At 42.2% G+C, this 15,501-nt stretch overlaps 1 protein-coding gene and 1 non-coding gene across 2 annotated transcripts in view; one reads left to right on the top strand and one right to left on the bottom strand.

Annotated features, from left to right (window-relative positions):
• HERC2 (HECT and RLD domain containing E3 ubiquitin protein ligase 2) overlaps positions 1-15,501 on the top strand; it is a 234,930-nt gene that overhangs the window by 10,909 nt on the left and 208,520 nt on the right. Inside the window, exon 3 of the mRNA XM_024117104.3 lies at positions 1,809-1,923. Coding sequence (XP_023972872.1) covers positions 1,809-1,923 — 115 coding nt within the window. The remainder of the gene's footprint in view (positions 1-1,808; positions 1,924-15,501) is intronic.
• LOC112062513 (U6 spliceosomal RNA) lies at positions 9,600-9,706 on the bottom strand. Its single transcript, XR_002890769.1, has one exon. It is a non-coding gene; the product is annotated as a U6 spliceosomal RNA (small nuclear RNA).

Here is a 15,501-nt window from a genome sequence, read left to right as displayed (position 1 = left end):
TTGCACAGGGTGTGTGTGCCCCGGGGGTGGGGCAAGGATCTTGAGGGCGTCTTAGATTTGCCTACTACACATTGTTTGGATAAAAGTGAGATGCTAAAAAAATTACTGGTACAGGTTAGGTAAGAGAGAACTGTAAAGGATTGCGGGAAAAGCCTTGCAAGTCTAAAGGAATTGTGTACTAAGATTGCTCACAAAGTGCCCTTCAAGTTCTTGCTCCCTTTAAAGAAACTGAGGCTGGAAATAGTGGATGCTTCATGAGAGTGGCAAATGTTGGATTGATGACAAGGGACAAGCTGGTGGACTTGTGAACAAGGAAAAGGCCCTGACCTTCCATCTAAAAGATGGGCAAACAGATGGGTCTGTTTTCGTGTAAAGTGTCTTGTCTGTCTGAGAAGAGGGTTTCTGTTGTACCTGCCGTTTTCAGAATGGATGCCTTCTCTGGGCGTTCACCATGCCCCCGCCCTTCAGTGACTGCTTTCTCAGGGAAACCTTTTCTGACTTCCAAATACTGACAGCCAAGAACATTTTTGTGAGCGTTTTTGTTTTGTCTTTGAATATCACTATGGACTCGTGTTTTTATTTAAAACTTTTTCAGTCCAATATAGTCGTTATGTATTTTGATGTTCAAAATTATTCTAAATTTGGCCAGTGAGGGAGTCCTCATCAGGCTTTGAGCAGCTTTTTTGGTGCAAACTTAAGATATTCCAGGCTCACCTTTCTGCCCCGGTGCTTGACTCAGCCTTTTTTTTCCTAGAGCCCAGGTTTCATTTAGTGGGAGGTGGTACTTGGAAACCAGTATCTGGGTGCTGGGTGTACTCACTGCTCTCAGAATGCCATTGATTTTAGGTCTTTTCCAAAGACAGTGCAAGCAGATATATTCAAATATAAATTCATGCTGAGATTTCCAATTCAAATTGTTCTTAAAAACTTCCTTGATTTTATCTTTTATACTTAAAATCTTAGTTTCTAGTAACATTAACATAGTTTATCATAAACATACATTTTATTATATTAACATTGCTTTATCCTACTATATATATACATGAAATAGTTGAAAAATTTTAATGTCAATATTATAGTTGTGAATAAGACCAATTAGTAAAGTTTAAGGTTTTTTTTCCCCTTGAAGTATAGCCAACTAAAGATGTATAGTTGAAAAGGGTCTTGAAACACAGTTGACCCTGAACAACGCAGGTTTGAACTACGTGGGTCCACTTGTACTTAGATTTTTTTCAGTAGTAAATACTGAAGTACTACACGGTCTATGGTTGGTTGAGTCTGTGGATGTGGAGGAACCGTGGATATGGAGGGCTGACTATAAAAGTTATATTTGGATTAACCCCTGAGTTATTCAAGGGTCAAGTGTACTTTTCTTTTTGATAAACAGGTTAATTTGCTTGTTACCAGTTATAGGCTTTGCTTTTTATGATTTAATTGTACTTTTTGAAAATGAAAATCATTTATATGTTTTAGAAGTAAATGTAAGGTATACTCAAAATCTTGCCTTCATTCACCTCTGCTGCTTTTTACCCACGTTCCCCTTCCCATCCCCCATAAGTGATCATGTTATTTGTGTCTGGTTTATCTTTCCAGAGCACCTGCCTGCATGTGTCTTTTTTTCTTGTATGTTAGGCAAAACGTAGCATAGTATATAAGTTATTATGCACAGTACCTTTTTCACTTAACTGTATTTCTTGGAACAATTTTCATTAAATGTTGAACGAATGAGGTTTTTTTTCATATTATTCTTTAAGAATTGCATTGGGAGTGTGATTACTCTGTAAGTTTATTTTATTTATCATTGCCAGCTTGCATTCACACGAGATGGGCTCTGTGGTCTGTGGAATGAAATGGTTAAAGATGGAGAAATTGTATATACTGGGGCAGAGTTAACACAGAATGGAGAGCTTCCTTCTAGAAAAGGTAAGGGCCTTTAACTAGTATTTTTCATTTTGTGAAGACCTTTATAAATTGCATTTTATAGAAATTTTGGAATGTGCTATAGGAACAGAAGTGTGCTTGAGTATAACTGAAGTTTTGTTTTCACTTTGGAGATGTCTAAATGATAGTTAATATTAGGAGCTTCCTGGATTTCATTGTTCTTTGCGAATTGAAGGCCTTTTCATGGCAAAACCACCTCGCTGTGGTGTCCTTCCTGTCATGTCTCATTTGTAGCTTATAGGAACTCCACTTAACGTTTCTTCGTTAAGTTTTGAAATATATATTACTTTGGCTAACTATAAATTGTGGTTATTATAAGGTCGAGTGGAAATAATGAGTATTCCTGAAATTTTTCCTGTATGACTCTCGAGTGGGAGTGTATAAAACACTTTTTGGAAGCCTTCGGCCTGTGGCCTGGACTTGGCTCCCCTTCTGTTGTATCTTCTTGTCTATGCAGGGAAATATCAGTGAACACTCTTGTTAGGCCTGTAGTTATGAAAACGCAATGAAATTCTGTCACTCAGTTGTTCTTGACTTTGTCTGTGAATCAGAATCACTGTTTAGGCTTTAAAAAGAAATGAATGCGTGGACCCACCCCAAACCTGAAAAGCCTACAGGTCTACACAGTGAGCAGCTGTGCGCCCATCCCCCAGGCCCTACCGGTCCCTCCTCTGTCCATTGGTGCGCCTTACCTGGTGCCCTTGGGCACTTCATGCACGGTATTAACAGGGTCGAGTTCAGTGTAACTTTTTGTCTTTAAGGTAAAACTTATGCATAATAAAATACATGTTCTAAGTTTACTATTCTATAAGTTTTGACAGATGTAATGGGTGTAACTTAGACCCCTCAATATTACTCTCACTTCGAAGGTTCTCTCGTGCCCCTTCCTGGCTCACCCCTGCCCTCTCTGCTCAGAGGCAACTACTGGTCTGATCTTTCTCTACCGTGGATTAGTTTTGCCTGTTCTAGACTTACATGTAAATAGAATCATGTAGTCATCTGTGCTGTTTTGTGCTTCTTTCACTCTGTAATGTTTTAGTAGTTTTAGTAGTTCATTCTGTATATATATATATTTTTTGAATTTTATTTAATTTATTTTTTTATACAGCAGGTTCTTATTAGTTATCTATTTTATACACATCAGAGTATACATGTCAATCCCAATCTCCCAATTCATCACACCACCACCACGCCCCCGCCACTTTCCCCCCTTGGTGTCCATACATTGGTTCTCTACATCTGGGTCTCTTATTTCTGCCCTGCAAACTGGTTCACCTGTACCATTTTTCTAGATTCCACACATATGTGTTAATATACGATATTTGTTTTTCTCTTTCTGAGTTCACTCTGTATGACAGTCTCTAGATCCATCCACATCTCTACAAATGACCCAATTTCGTTCCTTTTTATGGCTGAGTAACATTCTATTGTATATATGTACCACATCTTCTTTATCCATTCGTCTGTCGATGGGCATTTAGGTTGCTTCCATGATCTGGCTATTGTAAATAGTGCTGCAGTGAACATTGGGGTGTATGTATCTTTTTAAATTATGGTTTTCCATTCTGTATATTTTTAAAGTTTTTGTGCCTGTTTGTCTCAGCTCTCCAGTATTTGTTAATGCATTAAAACTCATTCCCCAAAATGTTTTTTGTGACACATTAGTTCTAAAAGATACTCTGAGAAAAGCGAATTACGTGGAAAAATTCAAAGTGTGTTTCTTACTCATTACATTTGATGAATATTTTTTGTTCTTTGTTCTTTTAAAAATCATGTGGTTAGGGCTTCCCTGGTGGTGCAGTGGTTGAGAGTCCGCCTGCTGATGCAGGGGACACGGGTTCGTGCCCCGGTCTGGGAAGATCCCACATGCCGCGGAGCGGCTGGGCCCGTGAGCCATGGCCGCTGAGCCTGCGCGTCCGGAGCCTGCGCTCCGCAACGGGAGAGGCCACAACAGTGAGAGGCCCGCGTACCGCAAAAAAAAATCATGTGGTTAGAAAGCAAAGTGTAATTGTTCTTTATGTCGGTCCCAACTGAATAGTTTTTTTGACGTTCAGTAAAAGTTTATTTTATTTTAATTAATTAATTAATTAATTTTTTTTTTGATGGTACACGGGCCTCTCACTGTTGTGGCCTCTCCCGTTGCGGAGCGCAGGCTCCGGACGCGCAGGCTCAGCGGCCATGGCTCACGGGCCCAGCCGCTCCGCGGCATGTGGGATCTTCCCAGACCGGGGCACGAACCCGTGTCCCCTGCATCAGCAGGCGGACTCTCAACCACTGCACCACCAGGGAAGCCCCGTAGTAAGCTTTTGTGTTTCCTTTTGGGGGCCTGCCCTACAAAAGACAGGCTAGACTGTAGTCATATACGTTTTTTTAAGTGAACATTTCTTTCAACCCTGTTTAAGGTTGTTTGTATTTATTATTTTGAGGAAAGTAGAGGAGGGAATAGGATATAAGGAAAGGAAAGTTAGGACGCTACTAAAAAATACGCTAAGCTTATTTTTTTATTTTTGTTTAGGGCTGGCCTTTATGTGAAGAACTTAAGTATCATGAGCTGTTTCATTTATTATAAACCTTCTCAGTCTATGCAGATAGTAGAAGTACACTGGCCATTATTTTGCTTAGCCAGGCCTCTTGAAAAAGTTTCATTGCTGCTTCTATTGCATTACAAATGTAATTTATTGACATCAGGACCAACTTTTTGTAGTTTTATGGAGCTTATTTTTGGCTTTTTCTGACTTCATATTGTACTTAAGTGCATTCATTGTTTTGAGTTTTTTTTTTTTCCTTTGTCTAGTCAGTACTCTTTAGTTATGTGTTCCATGAGATGAGTTTTTGATTTTTTTTTTTTAAGAATACAACTTTCCTGCTAGTTTTATAGTTTTTCTGTGGAGGGTGTAAAACATTGAATGTGGCCTTTCTCCCCAAATAATTCATGATTATTGGGGCAGAAAAGGCATCTATATAACCAAGGTGTGTAACAGGATGATGAAGACCCCGTGATGTTACCCACAACCAGGGCTGGAGGAGTTCCGAGGTGGAGCGTTCCCTGTGGTTTGTCAGGGAGACCTGGCCTGGGCTCAAGGGCGGTGGTGTGTGGGGTCCCGGGGAGAAAGGAGCACAGGCCTCCAGGTGGAGGAGGCGAAGAGCAGCAGTGTGCTGGGTAACGGAATGGCGGATGTGGGTGGGCCAGCCTGGAGAGACGTGGACTTCTTTGAGTGCCCCGCTGCCTGTGAATGCAGGAGGGTACGCCTGCTGGTTCGGTGGACACACTCCCGGGGGACACGCTTATACACTAAAGGTTAAAAGCCTAAGGGTTCTCAAACTCTAGTTCATCAGGATCACCTGGAGGCTTGGTCGGACACCCATGCCTGGCCAGCCCTTAGAGCTCTCGATTACTTGGAGTTGGGATAGGGCCTGGGAATTTGCCTTTCTAATGTGTTTCAGTCCTGCTGATGATGCTTGCTTGTCAGATAGTATGTTGTGTCTGTCTGTAGCTACAGTGTATTACATTGGGAGTTTCAGAGACAGAGAGAGGAAAAGAGCTTCCTCATGTGCTCCTTAGAAAAAAGAACATTAAAAAAAAACATGACCACAGTTAGATTTCACTCATAAATATATTCTGTCCTTCATAGTTAATTCTTAGCGCTTTGAATCTTGAGTCCTTTATGTAAAACTTAACCCACTCCTGGGGGCCTGCCTGATGTCTGTTGGAAGCAGTGATATCAGCTTCTGCTGGAGTCTGTTCCCTACAGGGTTGGTGCTATTGCTTTTGTTTGTTGAAGACCCAATTTCTGGCCTTTAGCTTTAGAAGGGAGCAGATGATAAAACTTGAGGCTCCAGTTGATTGATTATAGACTTAGCAACATTATCAGAACGGACAGGAGTAAAATCTTTTTCAGGGTGGGCTTCTTGGCTGTTGTGTGAGGATTTGGTCCTTGTCTATCCTGGGGGTTAGAACATAGCAAAGGCAGCGGGGCATGGAAGCATTTCTAGAGCCTCCCACTATCCTGGGAATTGCAGTGTGTTTGTTTAAATAACATCCTACCTGTATGAAGTTAATCAAGGGAATGCTGATTTTCTCTTTTTGATATGCTGGCTCTCCCATATTGTGGCCCTGAAGCACAGGGAAGCTCTCATGATAGCTGTGAGCTCATGAAGAAATACGGAGCATCCCATCTTTCTTACTGCATGTGGGTGTTACATCATGAACTCCATGATGTGGGAGCCACTGTTTGTTATTCTGGTCGTCTAGGAAGTGCCAGATACATCTGGTGTAAAAATACCTTGACAATTTTATAGTTCAGAGTTTAGAGTCTGATCCTGGGAAGGTGGCATCAAACAGCTTTTCAGAGGAAGCTGATCTGGGCTTGAGGATGGCTATGCCGTAGTCCCAGAGAGAAAGCCCAGCCTGGTAGTAAAGGGCTCACACTTTTGTTTATTGATCAACTTCGTCAATTCTGACACATTTTTGCAGGTTTTGTTTAACTTAGGCAGATAAAGTTCCCTTTCCCTCAAATCTTCTGCAATTTACTTATCTGCTTACTTATCTCTTACCGTCTTCTTTCACATTTTGGCATAATTGGACATTTTCCTTTAAGACAAAAATTACTGTCTTCCTTCCTTTTTTTTTTTGGCTGCGCCGTGCTGTGCGGCATGTGGGATCTTAGTTCCCCCACCAGGGATTGAACCTGCGCGCCCGGCAGTGGAAGCGCAGAGCCCTAACCACTGGACTGCCGAGGAAGTCCCTATTTTTCTTTCATCTTTATTCCTTGATAGTAACATTTATCATCTTGCCTATATATTTACATTTCTCTGCCACCATTCTTTCTGATTTAATCTCAACCATCCATGTTAATTATGATTTTTATCTAAATTAAGTAGCCTCTAATTCTGATAGTGGTTCCACACCACCTCTGTAATTCTCCAGCACCAACTGGATAGCTAATAATTCAATCCACTTCTGACACTTAACTACTGGAGTTAGCTCAGGCCCCCCACAAATTAAGGGCTCGGTCCCACAAGACTACCTCCGCTTCAGATGCCAGCCTCAAATGGCGTTCCCAGACTACTCCCACTTCTGCCTGGCTGACTACAAATTCAGAGGTTACCATGACCCTCTCAGTTTCAGTAATTCACTAGAACAACTCACAGAATGCAGGAAAACACTTCGTTGGTTTATTTTAAAGAATACAGCTCAGGAACAGCCAAATGGAAGAGATGCAGACGGCAAGGTTTCAGGAAAGGAGCTCAGAGCTTCCATGCCTTCTCTGGGCCCTCCACCCTCCCAGCACACCTATGTGTTCACCAACCTGGAATCTCCCCGAATTCTGTTGTTCAAGAGATTTTATAATTTAATCTCAGCCCACCTCTCTGGAGGTCAGAGGGTGGACCTGATAGTTCTTGGCCTCTAATCACTGTTTGGTCCTTCTGGTATCCAGCCCACATCATGAAGCTATCTAGAGGCCCCACGCTGAGTCAGCTCATTAGCATAAACTCAGGTACAGTGGAAAGGGGCTTGTTATGAGTATCAAAAGACACTCCTCAGTAAATTCCAAGGGTTTTAGGAGCTCTGTGCCAGGAACCTAGAGCAAAGACCAAATATGTATTTTTATTATACGACAGATAAAAAAATGGGAAGTAGGTGTTAGAGCATTTTAGCAGAGCTCTGGAGTCCACTTTATAAGGGTCCCATTTTATATGTTTAATAAGCAAGAAGAATGTGCTCATTAAGAGGCGCAAAGGCGGTTTTGAATACTGCCATGCGGTAACAATAAGAGGCAAAGGCATGTGTGCATTTATTTGTTAACCTGTGCTTGGTGACTGATGATCTAGTTATTTTCTCTTAGCATTTGTACAGGGGTTCACAGATTAGCTCTCGATTAAATCAATTTAATATTGGGGCCAGTGTAAGTTAATGAAAGATTTGAACGTTACTTTTAAGGTAATACACTACAGAACAATACGATTTTTATTGATATAAAAAAGTTTGTCAGAATTTTATAATTCAATTAGAGTGAGTCTGTAATCTTATATTTTTACAGTCTTACACGCGGAAGTTATGTCAACTTTCTGATGAGTGAAACTCAAGTAGACAGTTGAGAAAATTCAGATTAACTAGGCTCTCCTTGAGAAAACAAACCCAAGGCTTAGAAATCCTGTATGCTGTGTTATATGCTACACTGCTAGCACATCGGGGAATGGACGTAGAGCCATTTTTAACCAGAGTTCTCAAGTCAGTCTGATTTATCTAAGGGTTCACCTGGAGTATGTGAATTTAAATTCTAAATGTAAAGGCGTCTCTAAGTTAGCAGTTTCTGAGATGTTTTTCCTTCCATAGTTATCGAGATGTAATTAACATAAGTTTAAGTTTAAGACGTATAGTGTGATGATTTGATATACATAGCAAATGAAATGATTACCACAATAAGGTTAGTTAACACGTCCATCCCTTCACATAATTACCATTTTTTGATGTGTGGTGAGAACATTTACAGTTACTCTCTTAGCAGCTTTCAAGTATACAGGACTCTGCGGTTAACTGTAGTCACCGTGTTGTACATTACATCCCCATAACTTATTTTTCTTATAACTGGAAGTTTGTACTCTTTGACTGATGTCTCCGACCCGTGCAGCTCCTGGCAACCACCAATCTACTCTCTATGTTGAAGCCTTTTTAGATTCTACGTGTAAGTGGATCATATAGTCTGTCTGAGTTAATTTCACTTAGTGTAATGTCCTAGTCAACCATGGTGTTCTAAATGGCAGAATTTTCTTCTTTTAATGGCTGAATAGTATTCCATTGTGTGAGAGTGCCTGTGTATGTGTGTTTGTGTGTGTGTACATACACATTTTCTTTATCCATTCATCTGTTGATGTATAGTTAGGTTGTTTCCGTGTCTTGGCTTTTGTGAATAATGCTGCAGTGAATATGGGTATGCACATATCTTTTTGAGATAGTGATTTCATTTTCTTTGGATATTTACCCAGGAGTGGGAATCCTGGATCATATAGTAGTTCTATTTTTAATTTTTTTGAGGAGCCTCAATAGTGTTTTGCATAATGGCTGTACCAATTTACACTCCCACTGACAGTGCACAAGGGTTCCATTTCTGAGAGTTTTTTTTAATTAATTTTTTTTTTATTGGATGTTGTCTTAGTTTCTACTGTACAGCAAAGTGAGTTAGTTATACATATATTCACTCTTTTTTAGATTCTATTCCTATATAGGTCATTACAGAGTACTGAATAGAGTTCCCTGTGCTTTACAGTATGTTCTTATTATCTATTTTATATATAGTCCATTTCTGAGAGATGTTTTTTTTCCCCCCTCAAAAGGCTGGCCACGCTTTGAAGTATCAGAAGGTTCTTTCTTTTCCGGGGATTCTTGATTTCCATTTTTTTAGATTATGTAAGTTTTTATTATTCTTTAATAAATAGGAGAATAGGAGTACCACTAGATTTAATAGACTTCATAGTTAATAGTTCCTTGCAGAGGTAAGAAAATATGCAAATACAATGAAGGGTACTGATATCAAGAATCTGCTGGCTCCATAGGATTTTCTGTTGAATGAGTCTGAATTGTGTGTGTGTGTGTGTGTGTGTGTGTGTGTGTGTGTGTGTGTGAGCAGAGGGTGTCAAGATGGTGGGGAAGGGCACAAAATGTATAAGAACACTTCATGAACTTGTGTGTCGTCCTTATGCAGGGGCCATGCTAATCTTCCCGGTATCGTTACCATTTTAGTATATGTGCTGCCAAAGTGAGCACCTGAATTACTTTTAATCATCCAAAGTTCCACCACAGTTTTATCCAACCTCAGACGAATCCGGTCAGCATTTTGGTGTCTGGCCTTGCAGTTGGGTTGTGAGATGATGAGGCACACAGACCCTGGGGCCACAGCAGAGGGGGAGCTCTCCTTACCAGCCCAAGGCTGTGGGTGAGATGTATGCTCTGAGCACTGTCTGGGTGGCAAGAAATGCATTTCAGCAAGGCTAAGATGCCTCAGTAGTAAGACGTGGTATTATTTATCACCAGGAGAGAATGTGCTGCCCATGAATCTGATGCATATCAATTTGACATGCTGAAATTTGCAAAAGGTTCATCTCTGGATTGATGAAACACCTACTTCATAGGGTTGTTGAGTTGATTAATGAGTTGATTATGACATGTGCAGAACAGTGCCTGGCTCCCAGTTTGTGCTATTTAAGGGTTTGTGATTCTCACTGTGGTTGTTCAGGTGCAGGCGGGAGTGTCAGTGTCCTGTCCCCATGGGTCCCCTTCACTGAGCACAGTGCCTGGCACATAGGAGGTGCCAGTACCTAGGATAAAGGATGTCCCATGTTCCTGTGTTAAATCAGCTTGTGAAGGGACATGCCTGCCTGAGAGACTGGAACTCCTGTTTTTGATTAAGGGAGTTGCAGCAGGAATGAATTCAAATGTTTTATATCACATATTTATTTTTAAATTCAGTGTTGGAACTTTTAAACATTTTTATCTTATTAATAAATACTTATATTTCATGCCTCACTTATAGCATTCAAAAGCTAACACAGACCTTTCAGTGAAGAGTGAGTTCCTTCCCAGTGCTATTCTTCAGTTACCACCTTTTTTTTTTTTTCTTCCTTCTCAGGAGTATTATTACTATTATTAGTATCTTTCCAGAGGTAACTTACGGGCATATAAGTGCATGTATGAAACATACACACTTTATTTTCAATAGAAATTAAAGCCTTCTAGGATGTGAGGTATACCAGAATTTAGAAGTGTACAAACAATGTGAAACGGTACAGCATTTAGAGTCTAACCCTCAGTCTCTGGCTTGACTTTATTTTATCCTTTTTTGAAGTCAGTAAATTGATCCCTCCTGGGCCCAGCTCCACTGAGTCGAGGAGAGACCAGTGGGTGGGTAGGAAGCACAGCCCAGACTGCAGCCAGGCTGCTTTGCCCATGGGTCATTGTGGGCAGCTCTGTGGATCGGAGCTTCCAGATCCTTCTCCACACTGCAGTCCCAGGGATGCACGCTCCTCAGGGGAGACTGAGTGAGTTGTGCAGCATGGGGGTCCTTCATTCATTTGCTCATTGATTCACGGACTCATCCGGCTGTTGGTGAGGGTGGTTTCTGGCGCTAGGATGTGGTGGTGAATGAGCCAGGAGTGGTTCCTGCTTTCCTGGAGCTTATATACCAACGGCAGTGGGAAGAAAACAGGTATGAAGAAAACAACAGAGCGATGCAAGAGCTGCCAGGGAGGGTCCCTGAGTTGAGGAGCCAGGGCCCCTGTGTTTACTCTCATGTCGCTCGCCCTGCCTGTAACAGCGCTGTATCCGCCTTGAGCCCTGAGGACAGGCTCTGTCATTTCACCCTGGTACCCCCAGCACCTGGCAGAGTACTGTATATACAGGAGGGATCCAATCAGAATTTGTGTCATGAGTTAGTGAGTTGTCTTGTCATGGCTTCAGGCTGATTAGGGCTGTACCAGTTCCCCAGTGGAGGATGGGCCACTGAAGATGAGTGCCCTTTTATGTGTCACTCAGGTGGATGCTTTCAGCTTTTTAACCCTATTCATGCCTGTTGAGAGGTCTTCCTTAATTTTATTTCTCCATCTTTTAAAATCCCATTTATTGGGAATTCCCTGGCAGTCCAGTGGTTAGGACTCGGTGCTCTCACTGCTGGAGCCCCAGGTTCGATCCCTGGCTGGGGAACTAAAATCCCATAAGCCATGCGGCATGGCCAAAAAAAAAAAAAATCCTGTTATCGACTTGATGGATCACTTTATTTTTCATGTGAGAATTAAATTTTTCCATTAAATGAATATAGGCATCTTTTTTCCTTAATCTGCTCCTAAAATCTTTGCATTGTTTGCGAAGTTGCCATGTTACCAGCATTACATCCCTAATCAAATGAGCTAGACATATAAATATTGCACTGTATCTTTATAATACAGTGGAGTCAAGGGAAATTTGAATGGCCACTTCTGTGTTTGTGTTCCATTAGAAAGTTTTCACACCTAAAATCTCTTAAAATTATACTTGTACTTCTTTGTAAATAGAAAAAAAATTTCAATGTCATATAAAAACATATACTGTATCTCTTTTTATCTAATGTTTGATTAATTGGGACCTTTAGTGTAATGGTTAATTTTATGTATCAACTTTGCTAAGCCGTGGTGCCCAGGTATTTATTAGATCAAGTAATATTCCACATAGTTCTGTGAAGGTGATTTTTTGGATGAGATTCACATTTAAATCCATGGACTTTGGGGCTTCCCTGGTGGCACAGTGGTTAAGAATCCGCCTGCCAATGCAGGGGACACAGGTTCGGACCCTGGTCTGGGAAGATCCCACATGCCACGGAGCAACTAAACCTGTGCGCCACAACTACTGAGCCTGCGCTCTAGAGCCCGTGAGCCACAACTACTGAGCCCATGTGTCGCAATTACTGAAGCCCACGTGCCTATAGCCCGTGCTCCACAACAAGAGAAGCCACTGCAATGAGAGGCCCGCACACCGCAACGAAGAGTAGCCACCGTTCACTGCAACTGGAGAGAGCCTGCGCACAGCAATGAAGACCCAACACAGCCAAAAATAAATAAATAAATTTTTTTTTTTAAAAATAAATAAATCCATGGACTTTGAGTAAAGCATATTACCCTTTGTAATGTGGGTGGGCCTCATCCAATCAGTCGAAGAGCCTGAATAGAGAGAAGACTGACCTCCCTCCAGCAAGAAGGAATCCTGCCTCCATATTGCCTTTGGACTCAAACTGTAACATCAGCTGTTCCCTGGGTCTTCATCCTGCTGGCTTGCCCTGCAGATTTTGGCATTGAATCCCCACAATTGTGGAAGCCAATTCCTTAAAATAAATGTTTCCCTCACCACCCTCAACATGCACATACTCCACCCACCTCCGCCGCACACCCCTGCTCTGTTTCTGTAGAGAATCCTCGCTAATACACTTAGATACCCATAGTTTTTTACTACAGTCTGTTTTTTGAGAAGCATATGTTAGTGAATAAGCTTTCTTCAAAACACAGTTGAACCTTGTTGAACAGTAGAATGCAGGTCTCCCTGATGGTGGCCCTGGGCTGTTCCAGGAGCGCCCCTCCAGCTGTGTCCCCGACCCACCTGTGGGGAGCTGCACAGAAGGGGTGCCTCCTACCTCTATTTTGCTGTGGCCCCTGGGCCCCAAGCCTTTCTGCCTTGGCACTCCTCTTTCTGTAGGTCCTGGAGACAGTGCTTTGAGTGGAAATCTCATTGGGTGGTTGTAAAAAACCTCCTCATTGTAACTGACAGGAATGTGTTAAAGTTATCCAGTCCTGGTTCCATCTCCTGGAATCTGCTCGTCTCCTTCAGGGTTTTGCCCTGGAACCTCAGGAAGGTCAGCTACCCTGCTACCCGCTGTCCGCAGCTTTCCATAATCTGCGATGTGTGGGTGTTCCGTAACAGTTTATGTTCTGTTTGTTTTCTCTCTGTAAACTTTGAGCCCTGCGTTGATGAAAAGGAGAGCTGACAAATACTGGAGGTACTGTGCGTGTTGTCTTGGAGCTGCTTGTGGAGCTCTTCTTGGTTGTTTTTGCATCCTCGTGACTTCCTCCTGCCTTTGCTATTGTAAATGTTCCCATGTATGCTCCTGAGAGTAACACCTGAGGTGTGCTTAGTGATGCTTCTTGTCTGCTTCCTGGTGAATTGTCAAAGGTTTTCACCCTGGATGAGAGATGATATGGCTGGTATTTAAATGAGCATTTTGAGTTCTTTTTTTTTATTTGTAAAATTTACAGCAAGGTGCACATCAGGGGTTGCAGACTTTCTCTAAAGGACCAGGTAGTAAATATTTTAAGCTTTGGGGACCCTAACTATTTGGTAATTATGGAACCCTGCAGTTGTGCCAAAGCAGCCATACGCAAAACTAAGTGCACACTGACGTGAAGTTTTTATAATGTTTTCATCACAAAATATTATCCTTCTTTTGATTACTTTTCAATCATTTAAGAATGTAAAATCTTTTCTTAGCTTTTGGACCATACATAAACCAGCCTTGGGCTGGAGTTTGCTCCCAGCCTTATAGGTAGACCCCACCGGTGAGCAGGGCCTAGCAGTTAGAGCCAGCACTGTGTTCTAACCCTAGCTCTGTGGCTGGGCTGCACTGTGAGGTACAGTTTCTTCCGCATCTGTGAACGGGAGACAAAAGGCTGCCTCCTTGAATAATTGTTTGTAAGGATTAAAAAGGATAATGCCCTGTTGTTTGGCCAGATACTTTGTATAGTACATGTAAGCTTATTTTCATTTTCCATTAGCTGCTTCCTTTTTGTCCCCTCTACTTAAGTCCTACCTTTTGGGGATGTGGTCTGTCTTGGTGAGTATTCAGTGTGTACTTTAGAGAGAATGACTGTTCTGCTGTTGTTGGGTGGTGCATTGTATGAAATGTTGATCACTTATTCAGGTGTATGCCATTGCTGTTACTCATTCTTCATTCTGGTTGTTCCAGATTTCCTTCTGGTATTGTTTCCCTTATCTTAAGACCTTCCTTTAGTAATTCTATCAGAACAGGTCTGCTGACTACAGATTCTCTTAGTTTTTTTTTTTTTTTTTTTTTTTGCAGTACGCCGGCCTCTCACTGTTGTGGCCTCTCCCGTTGTGGAGCACAGGCTCCAGACGCAGGCTCAGCGGCCATGGCTCATAGGCCCAGCCGCTCCGCGGCATGTGGGATCCTCCCGGACCGGGGCATGAACCCGTGTCCCCTGCATCGGCAGGCGGACTCTCAACCACTGCGCCACCAGGGAAGCCCAGATTCTCTTAGTTTTTCTTCATTTGAGAATGATGGATATTTTTGTTAGATACAGCATTCTGATTGATAGTGGTTTTGTTTCAGCACTTTAAAAATGTAGAACGTTACTTTCAGGCCTTATACCACAGTTGGCCTTCTGATGCTATGACATCAGTTTAAACTTTGGTGATGACCGTGACTTTTAGGGAGGAGGAGAATGCCCCCAGGAAGTGAGTTGGCATTGCCCAGGAGAGGGAGGACCGCACGGGGAGGTGGTTGTCAAAAGCATGAACTGTACAAGTCTCCTCTGTTATTGTCGATACAGGCGATTGAGCGACCCGTGTGCCATTGGTGTGGGGGAGTGTGCCTCCCCAGGGTGCGTGAGTTTCGGTTGCTCAGTGCTTGTGGCAATAGTGACAAAATTCCATTTGCCACATTGTAACTTAAATAGGAGTTCTTTGAGGAGCCTCTTATGCTTCTCAGTAAACTTGCTGCCTCCCCTATAGGGGAGGCAGAAGTGTCATTGGACACCTTCTCTAAGAGACCCGCATGTGTGTTCTGAGAAGCAGAGTGAGCGCCTTGGTCACTATCAGTGTGTCTGGAGCTCTAAAGGGGTAAGGAGTGTCCTCGTCCTTACAAGGATAAGGCAGTTGAGGCCTCATAGTGTGGTCTTAATATATGTAGAGACTTTGATTTATATTTTGGGTAACTGTGAGGGTAGAGATTCCTAGGGTCCTTGAGCCCAAAAAGAGCAACTCTAAAAGGCTGTGTCCCAAGGGTTTGTAAAAATGTGCACCTGGGG

This window comes from Physeter macrocephalus, chromosome 2 (assembly GCF_002837175.3).
Source record: "Physeter macrocephalus isolate SW-GA chromosome 2, ASM283717v5, whole genome shotgun sequence".
In the NCBI taxonomy this organism is placed as follows: Eukaryota; Metazoa; Chordata; class Mammalia; order Artiodactyla; family Physeteridae; genus Physeter; species Physeter macrocephalus.
This window is presented reverse-complemented; position numbering and strand designations above follow the sequence as displayed.